We start from the raw sequence: 26,151 nt of genomic DNA, 5'->3' as shown, positions 1-26,151 counted from the left end.
GAAAGTTGACGTCTGAAATACCCGAGAACTGTAAATCAGACGTTTTATCAGACCATGAGAGGGAGGTCAAACTGACGTCACAAATGTCTGAGTATATTGTAAATCCGTGGTGGTTTTGTTAGACGTTCGTTTTAAGAATAAAAAAATATCATTTAAAGCGGCGTAACTCGTATGGAGAAAATTTTGTTACGTAACTAAGACAATTTGCGGGTAGCGCATTAACAAACCAATATACTTTAAGAAAAGTTTAGATTAAATATGTCCTTAATCTACGAGTCGTTAAAATACATAATTCAAATTCCTTAGAAGAACAACTAGATGATTTAATATTTCTTAAATTTTTCAACTTTTAAATACTGTTGCTTTATTTTTCATTTTTTTTTTACATTTCTTAATTTGCTTTGCATTAAGACTAGTACACTTGTGAATTAAGAAATTATATGAGGCCTTTATAAAGATACTACGCTAATTTGTAATGGTTAACACATGATTAAAATAAATGAATATTTTTTTAATTAGTTTAAATCAAAGTTAAGATTTCATTCAAGTTGCTATATTTAGAATTAGAATTTGTTTTATTCTAAAAGTAGGTAATGTACGCAATCCTTACACGGCAATACAGTTTGTATTACTTTTTCAAAGTAATATTTTTTTACTGTTTGGTATATAGATAAGTATCGGACTCAAATTAGCAACAGTATAACTTCAACCATTGATTCAAATAATGTAATAATTGGTTTATGTATACTTATCGAAATCAAATAAGCCACAGTGCAATTTTTATCAATTTGTTTTTTACAACAAAGCAATAATTATTTATACTATTGTGAATATATATATTTAAGTATTGGAATCAAATTAGTCACAGTAAAATTTATCTCAATTTTTCAACAAAGTAATAATTAGCTTTACTGTTGCGTATGCATGTATAAGTAGCGAACACAATTTAGTTACGTCCCTTGATCAAATCAGAGTTAATTCCCCTCTGCACAAGATTTAATTTAAAATAAACAAGATCTGAGCTAGGGAAATATTAAAAAACTTGGTAGATTATAGGCAAACATATACCATTTCAACACTATTACATGATACGTAACCATATCCACACTAATAGGTGATGCTACTTAATTAATTAATTAGCGGTCATAATTAGAGAGAAAGTCCGAGTATTTATTGTTGTATTTATTGTTGTATTGCGACAGCGCGTAATTTTCTGTTTGCTTGTTCTTAAGTACGCCTGTATTCTTCAGCCGAGCAAGGAAAACACTGCTTCTCTTCATCGTAAGGCGAACATGTTAATTGTTGTGGTTTTAGAACTCACAGCCGTCTTTGTGGCGAAAGCGAAGGAGATCGAATCCAGCTCAGCCGTAGAGGATCATGTAGCCTCAGGGTCGGAAGTTCATGAACACGTGACGTATATCGACGGGTCTGACCCACAGCTGGTCACATCCGGTTTGGGGTCAGCGGACGTATACGGTGAGAAGAATATCGACGAAAATCAATCAGGAGAAGACGACTTATCCAGGAGTTCGATAATCCGATTTGGCGGTGAGGAATTAGCGGGTCAGGTGATCGACACGGACACGTCTGAGATTAGCCGTACCTCCGCAGTTCTTACGGGTGACTACAGACGACATATCCTTCTTTCTGCAAATTCTAAATCCAAAGAAACCGAAAAAAGTCCGCCAAAGCAGGTACAAGACTATACGAGCTCAACTGAAGAAAACAAATCTTTAAATATTAAAAACTTTTTTTCCTACGAAACAAACTCTTCTACTTCCACTTTCGATTCTGCGATATCAAAACAAAACATCTCCAATTTCGCATCGGATTTTTCCGTACACCCCGAATTCTCCAGCTTACTTCCTGTGTCCGAGGGAGTCTACTCTACGGATTATAAACCAGGGGCGACAACCGAACCCGGAGCTTCAGCGGCTGGAGTTGGGCCGAGCCCCTGTGTGGAGCATGTGAGCCGGCCAGTCAGGAGCAACGTGACCAGTCTGCTGGACACACTTATGCTGGCGTATGATAAACGTCTGCGGCCCGGATTTGGAGGTATGTGGTGGTCATTTTTTTTTTACATCCATTGCTCTACACATTCCTAGCTACATTTCTTTTACCGTAAAACAATATCTGTACATCTTTTTTAACACACAATTTCTACTTCATCTTCTTTTTTAAAACTCAATATTTACATTTCGAAAACAAACAACTAAGAATAGCAATATTTACAAAATTATTTTTAAAGCTGGTTTCGATTCCCTTAAAGAATGTTCATACTTTTTAAAAAGTCTTGATAACTCCATAATTTGTTATCAAAAGGGGCTTTTGATTTTCGTGATTTTAATACTAATGAATAAGTTTTTTGTTATTGCAAATTTGTAATTAATTATAAGGCAATCAAGGGCTAGGTGATCAACTCTTTGGCCTCGTGCCTGTAACGGTTTTTGTGTTTTAACCCGATGCAGTTGCGCTTTGATGAAGATTTGGATTTCGTGTAGATGAACTTCCAGTAGCAGACGAGACAGGCGACCAGGACTATAGCACACAGGCAGACGGCGTATATGATCAGGTACACGTTCGTCTCCGCCTGCCGAGTGTGACCTTGGCACAGGGCCAGTTCCCGACCTTGACCTTTATGCGACAGGGTATCCGCGCCGTGGCAGCAGACGTTGAAGCAGGTTTCGAAGCTGGCTGACGTGTGGTTGACGCAGCCGTCGCAAGCGTGGCAGCGTCTGCTGCTCCGGTCGTCATGCCGGAAGTAGAAGTGGACCTGGCAGACGATGACAGTGTCCGTCGTCTGCGTGCAGTTTAGAGCGGTTACTTCCCCGTGGTCGATGTCCGCGGCATGACAAGGGAAGCAACTCCTGCTCTGGTGTCGCTCCAGGTCCATGAACGAGTTATCTTCACACGGGGCGCAGGTCACCTCCCCATTGCTTGAGTTTGACTGAAGGTAGAACCCAGCGTGGCAGAAAACGGGTTGTTCCAGAGTAGCATTGGCCCCCGCCTGGCTCACAACCCTGGCGTTACCCGAGGCATCGATCTCTGGATCAGCTATCGATGACTGATTGACTGGCCCCGCGTCGCCGAACGCGATCGATAGGGACAAAAGGAGAAAGATGGCGACAATGGTCATGTTCTTGACCTGCAAAATAATTCAATCGATTAGTGGACTGCTCTGTCAATTAACGTACAACTCTGGTGAACGTAAACAAACTGCAGTGAGCCCTTTCTAGAGTGTACCTCACTTTTCACCACTGTGTTTTCCTAGTTTATGACTATTTGTTAGAATTTAAACGTATTTACATACATACATATATATATATATATATATATATATATATATATATATATATATATATAAAATATATATATATAGATATATATATAAATATTTACATATATAAACACACATACACACACACACACATATATATATATATATATTTATATATATATATATATATATATATATATATATATATATATATATATATATATAATGTCTCAATTAATGCGTAGTTTTGATAATTTGACAGCTGTGACTTGGGCTAACAAAAGACGAGAAGATGATGAGGAAGATATTAACTTCTAACACCAAACTATAAAAGACTATAGACAGACTTAAACAGGCGTTAAACAGACGTCTAACAGACGTTGTTTGATTCAAACACTCAAGTTTGAACACAGACAGGCTTATCCTTCAGTGTAAACATTCCTCTATAAAGTCTAAAGCTTCAATACAAACAGTGTACTAATTGGTTTGAGAGGTCACGTTAAATAAACCTTATGTTGTGTTAAATGTAGCTTGAATAACACTCACAAAAGAGATATTTCAAAAGATATTTAAAATTAAATGAGTTGTTATTATATTTTTTGTGATTTACCTTAGGCAGGGTAAAAATAACAAGTTTATTTAGTTAATGGAGTATAGATCGTCACAGAGTTAAAATAGTTTAAATAAAACAGTAGATGAATTTGTCTAATTAGATAATTATTCCTGTTCTAAAACAACTCATTAATTTTACCAAAACGAATAAAAACTAACTCATTTTAGTAGTAAAGTAGAAAAAAAAAGAAGGAAATAAAAACAGTTATACTCTTCCGCTTGAACTTGCACTAACGACAAATTCTTTACCACAGTCGTTCATGTTATGCAATCATTCAACATACAACCTTAACAACAATCACCAGCTTAAAGATGACGAGATTAAGGTAAAGACACAATTTATTTACCTTGCAGAGTGCCCAATGAATGCCAGGAAACATGTAAACACACACCCAGTAATTAAAACAATGCCTACATGGCGAATAGACGGACATATTTACTAAACAAGCTCAAGTCAGATCGGGAATTCCCGTATGCGTCAGTATATCGTAGTCCAACAAGGAGAGAAAAAAAATTCGTCATAGTCGTATATAGATTTTAAAGTTCGAGCTGTAATTTATTTAATTAGATCCGGAGGGTTGTGTGGTTTGCAAGTATAAGTAGACTACACGTAGTCCCTCAACCGTTTTATTTTTTGACAGTCAGTGTGGTTAAATATACCCGTAGGCATGTAAAGTTTGTGACAGTTACTGATAAGAACGGGTTCATACTTTTAAAAAACAAGCTGTAGTGGTTTTTAATGGAAGGGTGGGGGGGGGGGGGGGTGTATGTGTGTATGGGGAAGGGAGGGGGGTGGTTTGAATATCATAACATGTTTTGTTGGAGGCTAGATGTAAGGGCAGAGAACTCTCACATCCACACACCGTTTTTTATCCACACACACACAGTGGTTCTCATGTTACTGACAGACTCTACCCCTCCATTACCTCCAGTAGGGCGCGCAGGTAGGGCCTACTTGAGCCCTATCAATGAACACTCTTTTAAAGCTAAATCTAAAAAAAAACTGTTTTGTTTATTTTGTTTGCTATGTAAGTACGTGAAAACTAATTCAACATAAAACGTAGTTACAATAGTACTCATATATATATATATATATATATATATATATATATATATATATATATATATATATATATATATATATATATATACATAATAATATATATTTATAAAGAGAGAAAGATATATAGAGAGGGTAAAGATAGAGTGAGAGGGAGGAAGGGAAGGGGATAGAGAGATAAAAAAAGTGTATAAAATTGTGGGGCTAAGGTACGGCTATATATACATATATACATAATAATATATATTTATAAAGAGAGAGAGAGAGAGAGAGAGAGAGAGAGGGTAAAGATAGAGAGAGGTAGGGAGGGAGATAGAGAGATAAAAAAAGTGTATAAAATTGTGGGGCTAAGGTACGGCTAATCAAAATAACCTGATTTGATTGTCTTCGTTAGATTTTAAAATAAAACCCCAAAGGCAAGTCAAGTGCTCACATTTATGAAAATCATACGACACCAAACCGCTCCCTAAACACGACCAGTCGTCCTGTGGGTCAGGACACATGGGTCAACAACCTGCACCCCCCCCCCCCCCTAGATCTCGCATGTTTACACCACCGAATGCTGTTGTTCATCGAACAGAAAGTGCACAGCGGTAGGTAGAACACAACTCGTCCTGACCTAGTGCTTGACCTCTTGACCTTTGGTCACGTGGCCTGCTGTAATCAGTACCGGGTGTGGGTGTTTATGTCCCTGTGTGTGTGCGTGTTTGTTTTGGAAATCGCTAATTTAAAACAACATGTTTTTGAAGCAGAAACTTTAATCTATTCCACCACCACCCATCCTCCCCTACAAAACAAGCTCGAATAAAGTTAACCTCCCCTATAAGAGAACACACTTTTTGATGGGGGAACGTAACTTAAAACTCAACTATTTCAAGCCATTAAATCGGATAACTACCAATAAACACAACATTGTTAATATTTATATTTTAATAATGAAACACCATGGACTGCACTCACAACATATACACACACACACACATATATATATATATATATGTATATATATATATATATATACATATATACATACAAAGATACATATATATAGGCCTATATATATATATATATATATATATATATATATATATATATATATATATATATATATATATATATGTAACTAGGGGAAGTTACCAAGAGATATAACGTGTTACAGTCTGACGTCACAGTGCAGGTGTTGGCTGATGCCAAGGCGTAATATCTCGGGAAGCGATACGAAAGACGGTCTGTCAACTTTGATGTGACAGGATGCAGGTGGCTTATTAAAATCGGACTGTACGACAGAAGCGGCGTAATTAACAGTCTGATGTAACGATTAGAATCGATTACAATTACGATTATGATAGGACCGAATATGAGTACGATTATGAAGGGGATATAAGAAAGGCGACGGCTGAGCTCGAGGTCTCAGAAGGTCTCAGAAAGTCGGTCTGTCTCTCAGAGGGTCTGTCAGTCAGTCCGCCAGTCTCTCTCTCTCAGTGAGTCTGTGTGGCAGTATCCAGTTGGTTATATTGTGTTAAGAAGGACGTTAGACATGTGTATTCAGTTAGATGAAGCCTAGTGAGGACTGTTGGGGGTCCGTTGATTCAGACTATTATTGTGAAACATCTCTCTTGATTCAATATATTATTGTGAAACATTCTTTGATTCATGTAATAAAAGGATCAATAATGAACCTGCATCTTCGAGTATCTATGCTGTGGTCAATGTTGTGTGGAATGAGTGGTTAGACTCGGGAAGGTCACATTTGGCGTTGTCGGCAGGGTAGCCAGAGACTCGTTACATTTGGCGTTGTCGGCAGGATAGACTCGGGGACTCGTTACATTTGGCTCTGCGAGCAGGATAAGTCTCGTTACATTTGGCGCTGCGACCAGGATGAATTCAACGAGACTTGCCGCTTTAGGCACCCATAGTCAACCTAGTTCATAACTGTGTTTAGTGTGTGTGTGAATTCGGATATTCAGGAACAGTGAAAATTGAGGAACGAGGAAAATTTTTTTCATACACACACGGTAAGAAAGAACTATTTTTTTTTTACTAAAGGAATAAAATGTCTACTCTGGACGAGAAGCAGACCCATATTGTGGTCCTGCCCAGAGAGTCCCACATTAACAAATTTTACGGGGACGGTGATCCAACTTTAACCAACAGGTTCAGTGAGGAGGTCAAAGCGGCCTGGGCCTCGAGAAACATGTCACCAGAGGAAAGATTAAGACTGCTGATGGGCAGTATAGGAGAGACGGTTAGGGCAGAGGTCAAATGCCACGATAAAACCGTCCAATCAGATCCAGATAAGGTGTTGGATCTAATTATGGAGACCTTTGGGGAGAGACGGTCGGGATCGCAACTGCTAACGGGGTTCGTAGGCTTAAAGCAGAGAATGGCGGAGAGTGTGATGGAGTATTCACACCGAATAAACAGGGCCTTTGATTCGGTAAAGGGCAAAACACCTGACATTGATGTACGCCTACTGAGGGACCAGTTCATCGAGGGGCTAGCAACCCCGATCTTAAGGAGAGAGTTGAAGGAGGAGGTCCACAAAGATCCGCAGTTGACCTTCCTTCAGGTCAGGAACTCAGCGATCCGCAGGTCCGAGGATGAGGACCAATCGAACTGTTCGGTGGACAAAGTCTCGGTGCCGGAACAGAAACAATCCCCACCCACGGGGACCGGCACGGTGGAAACCATGATGGCTCAACTGTTGGCCCACCTGGAAAAGGTTAACCAAAGATTGGAGAGGTTAGAAAGCAGGTCAACAGCTGAGAATCAGGAAAAGAACGGTACAAAACAGAGACAGGTTGGACGGCCGCGACCCGCCGGTCCATCACTCCGGTGGACGGCTGACGGTCGACCAATTTGTTTGTCCTGTTCACAACCCGGACATATGGCACGGTACTGCCAGGGAAACGGTCGTCCTCTGTAAGGCAGGGCCAGGCTACAGAGGGGCGAGGTTATGGCCCAAGAAGCAAAATGATGGGAGTCTGTCCCGAAATGGTGATTACGATTGGGGACATCGCGGTGAAGGCAATTGTGGATACAGGCTCCCAGGTGACGACAATTACGGAAAATTTTTACACCAAATGGATGAAAGGAAAAGACCATAGGTTGAGGTCTGACACATGCATGCGCCTGACGGCAGCTAATGGACTAACCATTCCATACTGTGGTTATTTTCTGGCGGATGTCGTGGTGGCGGGACATAGGTTGAAGCAGGTTGGGGTGTTCGTTACGAAACACAACCTAGAGACAAATGTGTCAAATATACCTTGCCTGTTGGGCATGAATATTCTTGGCCAGTTGCCAGAATTTCTTACAAATATTGTCGGATCGACCACACCAGGTCGGGGATCCAAGTTGGCCAGGTTTGCCAAGACCAGAGGAAGGATATCAGTCCCGGCAAACACGGTCAAGGCAATCACATTACAAATTGGTGATAGAAGCGTGAATGGTGATGTGATGATAGAACCATGTGGCGCCGCACTGAGGGCAGGCGTCGTGTTACTGCGGACATACACATCAGCGGAAAATGGACTAGTTCAAGGATTAGTGGCAAATGTTTTGGATGAGGAAATTTTTATACCGCCTAATACTCTGGTAGGAGTACCACAGAACGTCGAGGTACAAAGGTCGGCACAGTGCATCGAACTGAGCAATACCAGCAGTAATGAAGTAACAATTAGGTCGGTCAATGTGACGGCCGAGGTGAAGAAAGAGGATGGCCGATCATATACATTCCCGGAAACTGAGGACCCAAAACTAAATGAATTGTTGAATAAGTACAGGGATATATTTGCCTCGTACGAGGGTGATTTGGGTTACACGGAAGTAATAAAACACCAGATACCCTTACTACAAGACAAGCCGGTGGCGCAACCTTATCGAAGATTACCACCGAGTCACTACTCTGCGGTGAAGGCACACCTGAACGATCTACAAAAAAAGGGAATTATTACAACCAGCACTAGCCCGTATGCGGCACCGATAGTAGTGGTAAAAAAGAAGTCAGGGGAGATAAGACTGTGTTGTGATTACCGGAAATTGAACAATATCACAAGAAGGGATGCATTCCCCTTGCCTCGTATTGATGAATGTCTTGATGCGTTGGGGGGAGCAAGATTTTTTTCTACCTTGGATTTGGCTAGCGGCGACCACCAAGTGGCCATGCACCCCAACGATCAACATAAAACTGCATTTATTTCTCCACTGGGACTGTACGAGTGGACCCGTATGCCGTTTGGTCTAACTAATGCACCTGCTACATTCCAGCGAGTAATGCAGAGTGCTATGAGTGACTTTCTATTTCAAATAATGTTGGTGTACTTGGATGATATACTAGTTTATTCAAAAACTTGGGAGGACCATCTAGAAAGATTAGAACAAGTGTTTCTCCGTCTTAGGGAGATAGGAGTAAAGCTGAACCCAGACAAATGCTGCTTCGGTCTGAAATCGGTACATTTTTTGGGTTACGTGATTTCGTCGGATGGCATCGCCACTGACCCAGATAAAATTGCAGCTGTTAAAGAATGGAAACAGCCAACAACTACAGTAGAGGTCAGATCATTCTTGGGCTTTGCTTCCTATTATAGAAAATTTGTGCCTGGTTTTGCAAAAATTGCCGCACCATTGCATGACTTGGTAAACAAAATGACAAAGAAACACAGTAAGGAGAAAAAGAAAGGTAAAACACAACGGATAGGTGAATTATGGACTGATGAATGCCTGAACTCGTTTAAGCTATTGAAAAAGGCTTTGACAGAGGCGCCGATATTAGGATACGCAGACTTTGACAAACCATTTCGGCTAGAAATTGACGCCAGCTCTAAAGGTCTGGGAGCTGTGCTATCACAACAACAAAAGCAAGGCTTCATGGTTATTGCTTATGCCAGTCGAGCTCTGAAGGAATCAGAGAAGAACAGGACAAATTACAGCGCCAGGAAACTAGAACTTTTGACATTAAAATGGGCTGTGACGGAAAAATTCAGGGACTATCTATTAGGTGCTAAATGTGTGGTATACACTGACAATAACTCCTTGAGTCACCTAAAGACAGCAAAGTTGGGATCCATCGAACAGCGATGGGCAGCAGAATTGGCACTCTTTGACCTAGAGATAAAATATCGCCCGGGGCGGTCCAATGGCAATGCGGACGCCTTATCAAGAAATCCTTACGAGAGACCGGGCGATGAGGAAGAAACGCTGACAGGAATATGTGAGGTCAGAGCGTCAACAGATATCCCTCACGGGGTGCAAGTGAGGCAGAACGGACAGACCGGGGTGGAGCACATTTCCACAGAGCCCGGACATATGGACATTGGTGATTTTAGTTGCCTTAATCACAAAGAGATAAGAGATGCCCAGAGAACGGATAGTGGCTTACAGCCGCTGTTGAAACACGTCCAGGAACAAAAATTCCCAGGAAGAAGGGAAAGAGAACAATTTGGTCGAGAAACAAAGAAAATACTGAGTCAGTGGGACCGTCTCAGTATAAAGGATGGTGTTCTCATGCGGAGAATTCATGACCAAATTGATGGGACAATACACCAGGTGGTGGTGCCTGGACAATTACGAGAAGAAGTGCTAAGGTTGGCACATGACAGGGCAGGACACCAGGGTCAGGACAGGACGCACAAAATATTACGACGGAGGTGTTACTGGCCCAATATGGAAATGGAGGTCAAACGCCATTGTGAGGCTTGTGTGAGGTGTCAGCATGCGAAAATGCCAGTTGTCAAAATGAGACAGCCATCGGGACACCTATTAGCGACAAAACCACTAGAGATTGTGGCTATGGACTTTACGTCGTTGGAGCAATCATCGGATGGGACGGAACATGTGTTGGTAATGACTGATGTTTTCACCAAATGGACTGTGGCGGTGCCCACACGAGATCAGACTGCCAAAACAGTGGCAAAGGTCTTAATAGAACATTGGTTCATCAAATATGGCATACCAAGACAATTACACTCTGACCAAGGAAGGGCCTTCGAGTCAGAAGTAATTAACCAACTGTGCAGCCACTACGGGATCAACAAATCTAGAACAACCACATTTAATCCGAAAGGAAACGGACAGTGCGAGCGGTTCAACCGCAGCATGCATGATTTGCTGCGTACTCTAGAATCTGAACAGAAAAAACGTTGGCCTGATTTTCTCCCAGAGTTGGTATATCTATACAACTGCACACCCCATGCCACAACCGGCTTTTCGCCATACATGTTGCTGTTCGGACGGGAGGCTCGATTGCCCCTTGACTTGTTCCTAGGAAAAAAGGAGAGTATGACTGGCTCATACACTGCACTGGAATATGTGAATGAACATATGAGACGAATTAGAGAAATGTACAGGGTAGTACAGGAAAGACTAGAACATGAAGCACGGCGAAGGGAACCGCCGGTACAGACAAAGGACCCGCCACTCAAACTGAACGACAGGGTATTACTGCGTAGCCACCCGTTAGGCAGAAACAAAATCCACGACCTCTGGGGACAGGAGATATGGCAAGTCGTGGAGATGCCTAAAGTAGCAGGTGGCCCCTTTAAGATAAGACCCATCGATCACACCAAACCGGATCGGTGGGCGAATATTGCTCAATTAAAGAAATATTGTCATAGTCAAGGAGAGCAGTTACACACAAGGAAACCCAAGACAATTAGGGAACCGGAAACTATAACGGAAATTCTCATACCCATCCCGGAACCATGTCACCATCAACAGAACAACAGCGACACACAAGGGGAGGATACCGGCAACAAGGAGGATCCCGGTCCCTCCAAAAGCAGAGAGACAGTAGACCATCAGATAAGTGGTCCGCGGAGAAGTTTGAGAAACAGAAAGAATACGAAATTTTTTGTCAGCAACCATCAATTCTTTCATGGTCGCGCTGGTATGAAAACAGACTGTTCAAAAAGTCATAAAAGTGAACTGGTGAAGGCACCAAACGAAAAAAGGTGGATGTGAATTCTAGAACTGTTTTGTGTCTGAGGAAGATGATGTAGACACATTGGATATGTGAAATAGGGATAACTGTCAATCTTATACGAATGTGACGACATTGACAGTGAGTGGAACAATGGATTTTTTTTTTTACGGTGGTGCGATGGACTTTGAAGGACTGCACCTGCCAAGCGTTGTTTGTGGTTGATAACACACAAAAAAAGGCAGGGGTGGATGTAACTAGGGGAAGTTACCAAGAGACATAACGTGTTACAGTCTGACGTCACAGTGCAGGTGTTGGCTGATGCCAAGGCGTAATATCTCGGGAAGCGATACGAAAGACGGTCTGTCAACTTTGATGTGACAGGATGCAGGTGGCTTAAAATCGGACTGTACGACAGAAGCGGCGTAATTAACAGTCTGATGTAACGATTAGAATCGATTACAATTACGATTATGATAGGACCGAATATGAGTACGATTATGAAGGGGATATAAGAAAGGCGACGGCTGAGCTCGAGGTCTCAGAAGGTCTCAGAAAGTCGGTCTGTCTCTCAGAGGGTCTGTCAGTCAGTCCGTCAGTCTCTCTCTCTCAGTGAGTCTGTGTGGCAGTATCCAGTTGGTTATATTGTGTTAAGAAGGACGTTAGACATGTGTATTCAGTTAGATGAAGCCTAGTGAGGACTGTTGGGGGTCCGTTGATTCAGACTATTATTGTGAAACATCTCTCTTGATTCAATATATTATTGTGAAACATTCTTTGATTCATGTAATAAAAGGATCAATAATGAACCTGCATCTTCGAGTATCTATGCTGTGGTCAATGTTGTGTGGAATGAGTGGTTAGACTCGGGAAGGTCACATTTGGCGTTGTCGGCAGGGTAGCCAGAGACTCGTTACATTTGGCGTTGTCGGCAGGATAGACTCGGGGACTCGTTACATTTGGCTCTGCGAGCAGGATAAGTCTCGTTACATATATATATATACAAAGATACATATATATAGGCCTATATATATATATATATATATATATATATATATATATATATATATATGTATGTATCTACATATACATACATACATACATACATACATACATACATATATATATATATATATATATATATATATATATATATATATATATATATATATATATATATACAAAGATACATATATATAGGCCTATATATATATATATATATATATATATATATATATATATATATATATATATATATATATATATATATTGTGATTGATATTTTAAAGACAATATTTTCTTTTAAAAAAAGGAAAACTTCACCCACTCCGCGCTGAGAGAGTAGCCTCCCCTTACAGTAATCCTGCTGAGGTCACGGTGTAAAATTGACAAGGATCATCACAATAGATCTAGCATAGCCCTACATCATCAGATCGTTACAGAAATACACAAGTTGTGAGGACCGTGACAGATGCACACATGTTAAGAACATAAACAAACAGAATGCAAACAGTAAACACGTTTACCGATCGTGAATGGTGTGCAAGAGTCCGTGGCTGATGGTCGTGTTATCGGCGGATCTGTTGTCGAGGGCACTGTGCTCTAGTGGTTGATGGTGGTACATGGGCGGAGCATGAGGTGGGAGCTACATGGGCGGAAGTTTAGGTGGGAGCTTCATGGGCGGAGCATTAGGTGGGAGCTACAACTTTAGGTAGGAGTTACATGGGCGGAGCATTAGGTGGGAGGTACATGGGTGGAACTTTAGGTGTAAGCTACATGGGCGGAGCTTTAGGTGTAAGCTACATGGGCGGAGCTTTAGGTGTAAGCTACATGGGCGGAGCTTTAGGTGTAAGCTACATGGGCGGAGCTTTAGGTGTAAGCTACATGGGCGGAACTTTAGGTCTAAGCTACATGGGCGGAACTTTAGGTGTAAGACTCATGGGCGGAACTTTAGGTGGGAACTACATGGGCGGAGCTTTAGGTGTAAGCTACATGGGCGGAGCTTTAGGTGGGAGGTACATGGGCGGAGCTTTAGGTGTAAGCTACATGGGCGGAGCTTTAGGTGTAAGCTACATGGGCGGAGCTTTAGGTGTAAGCTACATGGGCGGAACTTTAGGTCTAAGCTACATGGGCGGAACTTTAGGTGTAAGACTCATGGGCGGAACTTTAGGTGGGAACTACATGGGCGGAGCTTTAGGTGTAAGCTACATGGGCGGAGCTTTAGGTGGGAGGTACATGGGCGGAGCTTTAGGTGTAAGCTACATGGGCGGAGCTTTAGGTGGGAGCTACATGGGCGGAGCTTTAGGTGGGAGCTACATGGGCGGAGCTTTAGGTGTAAGCTACATGGGCGGAGCTTTAGGTGTAAGCTACTTGGGCGGAGCTTTAGGTGGGAACTACATGGGCGGAGCTTTAGGTGTAAGCTACTTGGGCGGAGCTTTAGGTGGGAACTACATGGGCGGAGCTTTAGGTGTAAGCTACATGGGCGGAGCTTTAGGTGTAAGCTACTTGGGCGGAGCTTTAGGTGTAAGCTACATGGGCGGAGCTTTAGGTGTAAGGTACATGGGCGGAGCTTTAGGTGTAAGCTTCATGGGCGGAGCTTTAGGTGAAAGCTACATGGGCGGAGCTTTAGGTGTAAGCTACATGGGCGGAGCTTTAGGTGTAAGCTACTTGGGCGGAGCTTTAGGTGGGAACTACATGGGCGGAGCTTTAGGTGTAAGCCAAATGGGCGGAGCTTAAGGTGTAAGCTATATAGGCGAAAATTTAGATAGGAGCTTTTTCAGCGGAGCTTTAGGTGTAAGCTTCATGGGCGGAGCTTTAGGTGTAAGCTACATGGGCGGAGCTTTGGGTGTAAGCTACATGGGCGGAGCTTTAGGTGTAAGCTTCATGGGCGGAGCTTTAGGTGTAAGCTGCATGGGCGGAGCTTTAGGTGTATGCTACATGGGCGGAGCTTTGGGTGTAAGCTACATGGGCGGAGCTTTAGGTGTAAGCTTCATGGGCGGAGCTTTAGGTGTAAGCTACATGGGCGGAGCTTTAGGTGTAAGCTACATGGGCGGAGCTTTAGGTGTAAGCTACATGGGCGGAGCTTTAGGTGTAAGCTACATGGGCGGAGCTTCAGGTGTAAGCTACATGGGCGGAGCTTTAGGTGTAAGCTACATGGGCGGAGCTTTGGGTGTAAGCTACATGGGCGGAGCTTTAGGTGTAAGCCACATGGGCGGAGCTTTAGGTGTAAGCTACATGGGCGGAGCTTTAGGTGTAAGCTACATGGGCGGAGCTTTGGGTATAAGCTACATGGGCGGAGCTTTAGGTGTAAGCCACATGGGCGGAGCTTTAGGTGTAAGCTACATGGGCGGAGCTTTAGGTGTAAGCCACATGGGCGGAGCTTTAGGTGTAAGCTACATGGGCGGAGCTTTAGGTGGGAACTACATGGGCGGAAGTTTAGGTGTTAGCTATATGGGCAGAACTAGTAGCTTACAAAACGTTGATCTGGTAGCTATGAGGTTACCTAGTCTGCTTTTGCAGTTGGGAGTTTATATTTGTAGACTATATAGGACGGAGCTTAGATACCAAGACTAGGTAGGTAGGAGCTTGGGTGTATCTGATGGGTAGGAGCTTAATAATATCATTGCTCTAGTGTGGGAGCTTAAATAATTTGACCTGATAGGTGGGAGCTTACAAGGAAAACTTGGACATCTGAGCTCTGAGCTTCCTACTAGACTTCATTGTCTGCAGTGTCGACAGTCTTGTTTGTGATTGGGCAACAAAATAGAAATTATAGGGTTAGCCACACCAAATGGTTTTGTTCAGACATTCATGGGCGAGGGAGGAGGGTAAACGGAAAAAAAGTCACAGGAAAAAAAGTCACAGAAAAAAAGTCACAGTTTTTGCTAGGAAAAAAAGTCACAGAAAAAAAGTCACAGTGGAAAAATTTTATCGGAAAAAAAGTCACAGAAATAAAGTCACAGAAAAAAAGTCACAAAAATTGTTTTAGAAATATTTTGATTTATTTGTTAAGAATTGTAAAATTGTGTATGTTTATTGTTGTGGGTTGTATTTTTTGATGGCATAAATTATTTATAGACGTTAAAAGCATTATGGTTTATAACAATTGTAAGTAAAAATACTCTTAGATAATTTACACAACAATCTCAACTTTTGTTACGTATTTAGTTAAATACGCTGTAGAAAAGTTAATTACAAAAGAAATTTAGGCTAATTTGACCGTAGGCTATTCTCTGGTCGGCCTCTCCTCAGTAGGCATTGTCAGAACATATTTTGTGCTGTTGACGTTATGCGTCAATGACCGCCTTTGAACCTTGTCGGCTTTCTGTGTTGATCCTAAGTTTTGTTATGTAATGAGCGTGATAAATGTGGGCAGTAAAGGTGGTTGAACTAAACATAACTATTGTTGCCATGAGTTGAGGGCAGCAAGTCAGAAGAACTTACTATTTCTCGGTAATTTAATGTTAGTATTAAAAAAAAACACGATGAAAACCGTGGACTTTAGAGCATTCTATTAAATGCTACTAATCTTAAGTTTAACATAATTAAAATCTACATACTTCATACTAAGTATTTTTAGATTAATTATAAAAATTACCATGCGTATACAGCCTACACACATTATATTACACTTAATTAATCCTAAGTTAACTTGCACTCTCTAAATATTTAATACATAAAAGTATTAACAAATATAATGCAAATATATATTTGTGACTTTTTTTCCTGTGACTTTTTTTCCTGTGACTTTTTTTCCTGTGACTTTTTTTCTGTGTTTTTTTTTCCTGTGTTTTTTTTTCCTGTGACTTTTTTTCCTACAATCGGGAGGAGAGGGGATACATTTTTTAGGGCCCGGGGGAAGGGCCAAAAGTAAAATCATATATTTTGTATATAAATTATATTTCGTTTAGGGACGGCGGGGGGGGGGGGGGGTGTCGGTAAAAGCGCTCCAGTTGGGGGTGGGGGTGAGGGTGGTGGGGCTTTTGCCCCCCCCTCCCCCCCCCCCCCCCCTCCTCTACGTAGAGAAGCTTGAAAGAAAAGTTGGTCGTATTACACTAATGATCGGATACAGAAATCTTTAAACCTGACTATTTAATATGGAAATTAATTCTAATCTTTAAAAAATAATCTCTTGTTCTAAACCTTGCGCTAATAATAAACAGGAACAAAGATAGAAAAAAAAGCCTTGATCCTAACTAACCCTTTACCATAACTCGTTACACATAAAACAACACATCTCGTTACAATTCGAAATTCCCCGGCTGTCTCATGTAAAAGATTTAAAGGGAATTCTAAATTTATTTCCCACTAAGTCCAAAAAACACAGCCAACCGTGTTACAGCTGACAAAACCTATTTTCTACTCTGACCCCAACACCAAAGCTCCGCCTTTGTTGTCAGCGGCCATGAAAAGGGAGTTCACTCGTGGTAACTGCGAGATCCAAGGACGATCACTCGTGTCTTTCTATTAGAAATTCTAAACTTACTATTGAAAAAAAACCCATAGATCTAAATTTAATCTGTCATTACAAATGCATGAAACGGCTTATATTTACTTACCTCTTAGCACACCGAAGAACAAGAAACCTGTTTCACGAACATAAACATGAATTTAATTCAACTTTAAATTTTCTCCATTCTGTAGCTGAACACAGACTGAGCACACACACAGTTCAACACGGTAGTTATAAACCGATTATACCGCCCCCTCCCCCTCTCTGTCAACGGGTTATCTTATATTTGCTTAACTCGATGCTTATCTCGGCTAGTACACGGACTAGAGTGGGACATGGACTAGGAGATAGAGTGGACAGAACTTAGGCACTAAGGGACGTTGTTTAGTGGTCAGGGGGAGGGGTGGGGGTTTGACAAGTGGCGTCTGTTTGATCACCGGCCAGTTAACCTCTGACCTTGACCTTTAGATTAAGGCCTTAGGGTTTGACACTGTACTTGCTTAGTGCCTAATATCATTAGCCTATCTAGTCATTCTGTCATTTAGGCTTCCTGGCCTAGTACTTATGTGGCTATATTATAATTATAATTATAATATGTCTCTTGTTCAGTCCTTTCCCATAACTGCCTCTTAAGATCGCAAAATCGAATGCTTCAAAAATGACTTAAAACCCCCAAAAACTAAATGCCAAAAAAACAACAACAACGAATGTTTGAACCTCATTGCTGACTATATATATATATATATATATATATATATATATATATATATATATATATATATATATATATATATATATATATATATATATATATATATGTATATAATAGAAAATACTACTCTACAGGCCCATTAATGTCATATAAATAATTGACCACTAAACCGATGATTGCCACTCGGGTCACTCGGGTCACGACTTCAATGTTGGCGTCCGCACTGATAAAAATCTCCGAACCCCGGGAACTAACTCATCGAACCCCTAATGTTCGATCGAACCCAGGCTAAGAATCACTGATATATATATATATATATATATATATATATATATATAAATAAATAAATAAATAAATATATATATATATATATATATATATATATATATATATATATATATATATATATATATATATATATATATGTGTGTGTGTGTGTGCGTGTGAATACATATGTCTGTGCGTGTGTGTGTGTACACATTGGGGGAGCCCCCTTGACCCCAAACGTATGGGCGCCCATGACTTCCACCCCCTAATATTTTTCTACTTTACAACTAGCCATCTATTCTATCTTTCAGGCGCCCCCGTGGTTGTAAAGGCGGACATCGAGATCCGTTCTATGGGTCCCATATCGGAGAAAGACATGGTAGGTTCGAGATGGTTACCTGCACATTGTACGCACATTGGTAAACACTATGTACACATTGGTTTAACACATTGTTCACATGGGTTGAACACAGTGTACTCATGGGTTAAACACAGTATACACCTAGGTTCAACATAGAGTGCACACGGGTTAAACACATAGTAAACATTGTTTAAACACAGTGCTCACATTAGTTAAACACATTGTTCACATAGATTTAACACAGTGTTCGTTTGGATTAAACACACAATGTACACATGGGTTAATCAAATGTAAACACTGGCCATCACAAGTGCGTGTGGACTTTGGTTCAATGTACGCACCGATCAATTAGATCACTACATTAGTTATGTATGTACACACTAGTCAATGTTTGTACAATGAACACACTGGTCAACATGTGTACAATATACACACTGCTTCAAGTTCGTTAAGTTTATATGCATTAACCATGTTAGTTCGGGCAAGATGATCAACTGACGTGTATAGTTCAAAAAGGGGTGGGGTAGATTTGGCATACTTGACCCAAGCTATCAGAAACAAAATTTTGTTTGGGATCTTATCTGCTTGTTTATGCCTGCTGAAAATTTCGATAGCTGAGTTCAATAAAACATCCGGGTTTTGTCCAATTACCTTAATTATGATTGCTGATTATCAACCTGAATTTTTTAAAAATTAAAGCAGAAAAGACTACTCTAAAATATAGTGTGAACTTAAGTTCGCTAGAATAATAAACAAAAATAATATTGTCTATAATGCATACCATAAAGCCTCGATTAAATCGCTAGTTTTTAAATTTTCACTAACCTAGTGGAATTATATCGTCAAAATGGAGGCAATGAATTACATGTCTGTAATTACTAACTCTTTCTTCCACATCTTTAATTATATTAAAATAAGTTAGTAATTGAAAAGTATTATTAAAAAGTGTTAATCAGTTTATAATTAAATCATATTATTAAAAAAGTTTAAAAAAAATTATTACCTGAACCTATAGAATAAACCTTAGCTTAAACCTTGTTGGATTATAGAATCTATATGTCGTAGCAAAAAGTCAAACGTGTGAACATGAAATGTCTTTATTTCCCAACAATTTGATGTTTTGATGAAACAACACATCCTATTTCACCATTAATTTGATGTTCTAATGAAATCATATATCATATTCCCCCACAAATTGATGTTTTGATGAAACCACACAACCCATTATCCTACAAATTGATGTTTAGATAAAACCTATTCCCCCACAAATTGATGTTTTGATGAAACCACACAACCTATTCCCCCACAAATTGATGTTTTGATGAAACCACACATCCTATTCCCCCACAACTTGATGTTTTTAAGAAACAACACATCCTATTTCACCATTATTTGATGTTCTAATGAAACCATATTTCATATTCCCCCACAAATTGATGTTTTGATGAAACCACACATCCTATTCCCACACAAATTGATGTTTTGATGAAACCACACTTCACCCCCCCCCCCCACCGGGTACTTGTTAAAGCGGCGATTTAGACGGGCTCTAATACCCGTGTGTCACATTCATTCGTTTTCTCATTTGTAGCTACACGTAAACAGAGTTTCTTCCAGGCATCTCGTCGGGGGGGGGGGGGGGGGGGGGGGGGGGAGGGGGGCAAACCCCCCCCCCCCCCCCCCCCCCCGGAATTTTTTAACACCCCCCCCCCCCCCGAACGGAATGAAATTTATATAATTTATATAGAAAATATATACTTTTAACAGTGTCCGCCCCCCCCCCCCCGAAGAAAGTTTACCGCCCCCCCCCCCCCGAAAATTTCAAGTGCCCCCCCCCCCGGAGAAAAAAGTCTGGAAGAAACACTGCACGTAAAGCAAACTGTTCCATCTAGCTACAACATTTTTCTACACCCATCCCTATCTTTTCACACCCATGCCAATCTTTTTACTTTCTCGTAAACGTAGTATAAAGAAAGTATTGTAATCGGGCAAAAAGAAAAATCGAGATTTTTACAAATCTCGACGTTTTACACCTCTCTGAGTCGGAAAAACATAGTTTTGCAATTTTGTCCGTATGTCATGATTATATTAATAATAACAGCAGCCTTTACTTTTAAATATAGCTGGTCTATAAAAGAACCTACTCTTCCTCCTAATGTGTAGTCTTTGTTAGTTTTGAGAACAAAATATTCAATGTTCTGAAAAGCAATCTTACTTTCAAACGTTAGTATATGGCACTAACAGCAATTAATTAACGTATTTGTATGCACTGTCTGATTACTTAAATTACTGGGAATAAAACTGAAATTCTAACTGAGAATGTGAACCAGATACTGCCAACCCGTGGATGCCATCCCGACTGTGCCAACCAGTCAGATCTAACTTGCCAACGCCGTCATTGGATTGTCTCAACCTAATTTACCGACTCAATAAGACTGATAAAATAAAATAAAAAACCCAATGTCTGAGTTCTGGCTTTTAATAAACACTTCTTATCAATCAAGTTTTTCTCTCAGTTTCACCCCCATCCCTCCACCCCCACCCCCATCTTCCCGCCAATCCAACCATTTTGGGAAAATTGTTTTTGGCAGCACTTTCAGCCAAATTCACAGGCTAGTTCCCACCATTCATCATTTTACTTGTATAAACAGAATAAATAAAAACACACAAGAGAAATAGAAAAAAAAGGATATTGTCTAGCAAGACAACCAAAGAAAATCTGTAACACAGAACTTGTTATAAAAAAAAACGAAAACAAAATAAAGCCGACTGAATTAATTTTAGAGAAAGCAAGAGCAATTTTCTACGCCAATAAACCGGGTCAATTCTCTCCACAACCCACAATACTATTATAACTGGGATAAAAATAAACGAATCATAATTTCTACCGGATAGCTATTGACAACAGATAATATAAATGGGGCTTGCGGTGCTCCAGCGGTCACCCCGATCTCTATCACAACGAAGGAACTCCTCATTTATTGCTACTTATTACTCCTGACTAACTCGGTATTTTCCCTTGATATTAACATCGTGCGCTGCTTGTGTCCAATCTTATTCCCCTTTATTCCCCTTCGTCTGTGTAATTTTCTATTTTTTTTTCCTCAATCTACAAGGCATCGTAAAAATAGAATGAATTGGTTATTTACGAGCTGGGCGGAAATAAATGCGAGTCGCTGTATCTTCCGCACAGGTTTACTCTTTAGACTGTTATTTCCGGCAAGTGTGGACGGACGCGCGCCTGTCTTTCAACGCCACGGTGGAGCGGGTGACGAACGTGTCGCTGAACGTCAAAATGCTGGAGCGGATCTGGCACCCGGATACCATCTTCATCAACGGCGGCCCGTCTTACGTGCACACCATCACCACGCCCAACAAGTTCTTCCGGCTCTCCCACGACGGGACGATACTCTACTCGCAGAGGTTAGTACCCCGCATCACGTGATTAGGGGGGAGGGGTCAAAGTTGAATTATCCGGGACTCCCTGCGGCTAATTTTATTCTTATCACTACGTTCATGGACAGCTGGTTTATTTTATGTTTCTTGCACGTGTCTATTAAGGCCATAACAAATGAAATCTTTAAAGAAAAAACAACAACAACAGGTCCTCTATTACTATAAACAAATATAAACAGTGGCGGAACTAGAAAAAAAAACCTGCTCTCCCCTCCAAAAAATTTTCCCGGTCTGCCCCCCTCCCCGAGGGTCTCGCGGTATAGTAGTTCCGCCCCTAAATATAGCTTGTTACATTCGGCGCTAACACAAACCCTAACCCAAGTCTTACCACAGCCTTATCTCAGAGTCTGCCGCTACCACTAAATCTGATATTATAGCACTGCTATCTACCTAACGCACCTCTTTTTGGACGAGTCCATTTTAGACTACGTACTGGTACCACTAAATCGGATATTACAATACTGCTATCTACCTAACGCACCTCTTTTTGGACGAGTCCACTTTAGAGTACTGGTACCACTAATTCTGATATTACAACACTGAAATCTACCTAACACACCTCTTTTTGGACGAGTCCACTTTAGAGTACTGGGACTACTAAAGCTGATATTACAATACTGTTATCTACCTAACACACCTCTTTTTGGACGAGTCCACTTTAGAGTACTGACATTACAACACTACTAGCAACATTACAGCTGTGCATAGTGCTAACCGCACTATCTCTTCACATGCCGAGGTAACAGAAACACGTGAACTCTACTTCACTTGCCCAATAGACCGTCAGGTTTGAAAGGGAACTTACTTAATTACTAGCAACCTTAACACATATTTTTTTTATTTTTTTTTTAAATAGCCTACTGTAGAATACTGGTAAAAGGAGTAAAAAAAACTGCCTTATAGCTGTACGAAAATCTTTTGGTACCTCTAAATGTCGGAGCCCCTACGTATAGCCCCATTTTTCCACAATCCGCCACTACCTTTGGCTACACACGTTACTCAGTACTTGTATTGGGCACGTTGATCAGCTGTACTCACACTGTTAAATAGCAACAAAAATAATATCAATAAAACCCACACCAACATAAACTCTAATATTACACTTAACCTTGACCTTTACTTTAGCCAAAAACCGGGCCGTCAATTTACAGACGATACCAACAACACGAATATTAATCGATATTAAAGATAAAACTCGTTCTTATTCCCTGCCAATATTGTGTGCCAGATTAATCTATGCAGGGGGTCCATGGTTAAATATAGAAACGATCGGTCCACGCCACTAACTTTCTCCACGTAGATTCGCTACCATTCAGCCAGGTAATTTAATAATCGGGTCATCTAAGTGCTAAAAGTGCAACGGCCCTTAAGACGGTTGCCAACACCGCCCCTTGTTTGATCCGGCGCCGTCAGACGTAAGCTCTTTACAGACGGCTTTCCTTTAACCCCTCCCTCTCTCTTCGACCTACTTAACCTTTTTGCGTCGGCTATTCTTTGTTATCACCATGTAGCTGTTACGACAGACAATAAACTCACTGGTACTGACGTTGATATTGTTGTTTCTCTTACACTTGACCTGTCTTTGACACGGTCTCACCTTTGAACTTTTACAAATTCATTCTCTATCTTAGATCTGTGTGTGTTGAATGTTATAACCACAGTGACCTATGAACTGCGTTACAGACCTTAGGGTCGTTACTATGGAAACGCTAAACAGTTTTAACCTTTTCTAAAACAGGCTGACCATCAAGCGCTAAGACCGTTTTAACCTTTTCTGAAACAGGTTGACCATCAAGGCGAGTTGTCCTATGCACCTGGAGAAGTTTCCAATGGACACACAGCAGTGTCCTTTACACATAGCCAGCTGTAAGTAAAACATCCTTTACACATAGCCAGCTGTAAGTCGCACATCCTTTACACATCGCCAGCTGTAAGTAAAACGTCCATTATGTCGCGGTGTCCTTTACACATCACCAGCTATAAGTCGTACATCCTTTACACATCGCCAGCTGTAAGTCGCACATCCTTTACACATCGCCAGCTGTAAGTAAAACGTCCATTATGTCGCGGTGTCCTTTACACATCACCAGCTATAAGTCGTACATCCTTTACACATCGCCAGCTGTAAGTCGCACATCCTTTACACATAGCCAGCTGTAAGTCGCACATCCTTTACACATAGCCAGCTGTAAGTAAAGCATCCTTTACACATCGCCAGCTGTAAGTAAAGCATCCTTTACACATCACAAGCTGTAAGTAAAGCATCCTTTACACATCACCAGCTATAAGTCGTACATCCTTTACACATCGCCAACTGTAAGTCGCACATCCTTTACACATGGCCAGCTGTGAAAACCTTAAATTATAACAAAACATCTCTTCTACAAAACCTTAACCGTAACAGGTACATACACCGTAACATACCTTACATTATAACAAAACATGCTATCTCTTCTACAAAACCCTAACCGTAACACTTACATGCACCTGTAACAATCATCCTGACCTGGTATCGTTGAACATGTAAATCAGGGGTCGAGGACCTGCTTTAAACAAATCCACTTCATTATTCCTGCTATTGATTATTAAAAGGTACCGTAATTTAAATCATATTTTTATTTATAATATTATTTATTGTAATCACCTAATAATAGGCATAATGTATCACTAAAACATTAAAACACAAAAAAAAACAGATGGTTGTTTGAAAGGTGGGTTGAGACAGTGGATCAACTGGTTTGCAACTTTTGAGACAGAAGCCGTATGCTCTACCCTTTCACCACTCCTGCATTATGTGCGGTTGGGTTTGGGTACAAAAAAAAATGACAGGCTGCTTTGTTATAAAATATGCGCACATACTCCACTGGCCCATACACGTTTTTTTTTTTTAACACGTAGAAAAATCAAAACGCAATAAATTCATGACTTAATTCCTGTCCAAAATCAAAGTTCTAGAACTTGAAAAGTTAAATCATGTCCGAAAATCGAAGATCTGGCACCAGACCAACGAGACACAAAGAATTTGGATTTAGCCCAAACACCAACTTATGTTTTGTGCAAGCCGAATACACGACTCGCTCAATTCATGGTTCGTGTTCAATAAAGACCCGATATGTAAAATCAGCGGTAGACTAGCTTTTAATATTGTAACCGTGGTATGTGTAGAACCAATGGTGGTGTGTGAATAGACTTGTAGGTAGGGGCCGTGAGATAATGACTATGGAAATAATATAACTCAAACATTTAGCAATTATCAATGAAGATTATATTTAAAAAATACCTTTTTAATATTACATTCTTTTTATATCACATTGTAATTTTATCATCAAATCACCATTTATTGTTGCTGTTATTAGAACAAAAAATACATTAATTTTCAACGCATTAAATTTTACTTTGGGTCAGGGGTCAATGATCAGGGTCAGGGTTAGGATTATGGATAGTCTAAGAAACAAAAGTTTGACCAAGGGGACTAATTGGAGGACATTGAATTTATTTCCAAGTTCATCGAATACAACACAAAATCATCTATACTGTAAAAGAGCACATTATATCAACAGGATGTGAGATCTAAGCACTAAGTTCATTTCCTAAGTACGATTTATCTACACTTTGTAAAAACTATAAAATTTTGTTTACAAGGGAGGCAATTTTAAGTAAACTGCTGTAATTAACAATCAGAAGATATGTATACTTCCGTGAAAACGTTTTAATACTTTGACAACGCTGTTTTATTTTCAAATATATTTAGTATAGGTTATTGTGAATATGTCTAAAAATTTATACTTTGCTAATAGAAAGTATTTTACTTTTAGCACTAATTCAGAACATATACACCATTACTTTTTGTTCAGAAAACTTCTATTTAGTAGTATTAATTCATATATTTGTATAATATCCAAAATATCAAAACCTAAATTTTAGATCCCTTGCCATCAAGGGACATAATCTCCAATCAATTTTGAATATCTATTCATCTACTTATTTAAAGTTCTAAATCTTGCTTCTTTCCCCTCATCTTTCACACAGCAACCT

At 40.3% G+C, this 26,151-nt stretch overlaps 2 protein-coding genes across 3 annotated transcripts in view; one reads left to right on the top strand and one right to left on the bottom strand.

The window, feature by feature from the left end:
* The first annotated feature begins 1,255 nt into the window (after nt 1-1,255).
* The window catches only part of LOC131928234 (gamma-aminobutyric acid receptor subunit alpha-6), a 41,943-nt gene continuing 17,047 nt past the window's right edge, over nt 1,256-26,151 (top strand). The window contains exons 1-4 of the mRNA XM_059284183.1: nt 1,256-2,055; nt 18,611-18,678; nt 21,854-22,083; nt 23,900-23,982. Of these exons, the coding sequence (XP_059140166.1) occupies nt 1,293-2,055; nt 18,611-18,678; nt 21,854-22,083; nt 23,900-23,982 (1,144 nt within the window). The 5' untranslated portion in view covers nt 1,256-1,292. The remainder of the gene's footprint in view (nt 2,056-18,610; nt 18,679-21,853; nt 22,084-23,899; nt 23,983-26,151) is intronic.
* Nucleotides 1,946-13,263, bottom strand: LOC131928238 (uncharacterized). 2 transcript variants are annotated; one of them, XM_059284193.1, is made up of 2 exons: nt 13,196-13,263; nt 1,946-3,145 (listed from the first exon to the last, which is right to left on the bottom strand). In XM_059284193.1, the coding sequence occupies exon 2, from the start codon at nt 3,134-3,136 to the stop codon at nt 2,408-2,410; it is 729 nt and encodes a 242-aa protein (XP_059140176.1). In that variant the 5' UTR covers nt 3,137-3,145; nt 13,196-13,263; the 3' UTR covers nt 1,946-2,407. The 2 variants fall into 2 exon arrangements, with proteins under 2 accessions (XP_059140176.1, XP_059140175.1); XM_059284192.1 differs by lacking the exon at nt 13,196-13,263 and adding an exon at nt 4,237-4,498.

This window comes from Physella acuta, unplaced genomic scaffold, assembly GCF_028476545.2.
Source record: "Physella acuta isolate Inbredline_101_S28 unplaced genomic scaffold, ASM2847654v3 ptg001479l, whole genome shotgun sequence".
Classification (NCBI taxonomy): Eukaryota; Metazoa; Mollusca; class Gastropoda; family Physidae; genus Physella; species Physella acuta.
Note: the sequence above shows the minus strand (reverse complement) of the source record. Positions and strands in the feature narration are given on the sequence as shown.

Excerpts from the sequence above, each read along its gene's own strand:
- LOC131928238 (XM_059284192.1), bottom strand. The coding sequence starts at position 4,323 with ATGTCCGTCTATTCGCCATGTAGGCATTGTTTTAATTACTGGGTGTGT. Across the intron at positions 3,146-4,236 it reads TTCATTGGGCACTCTGCAAG|GTCAAGAACATGACCATTGT; the intron begins GTAAATAAATTG and ends ATTATTTTGCAG.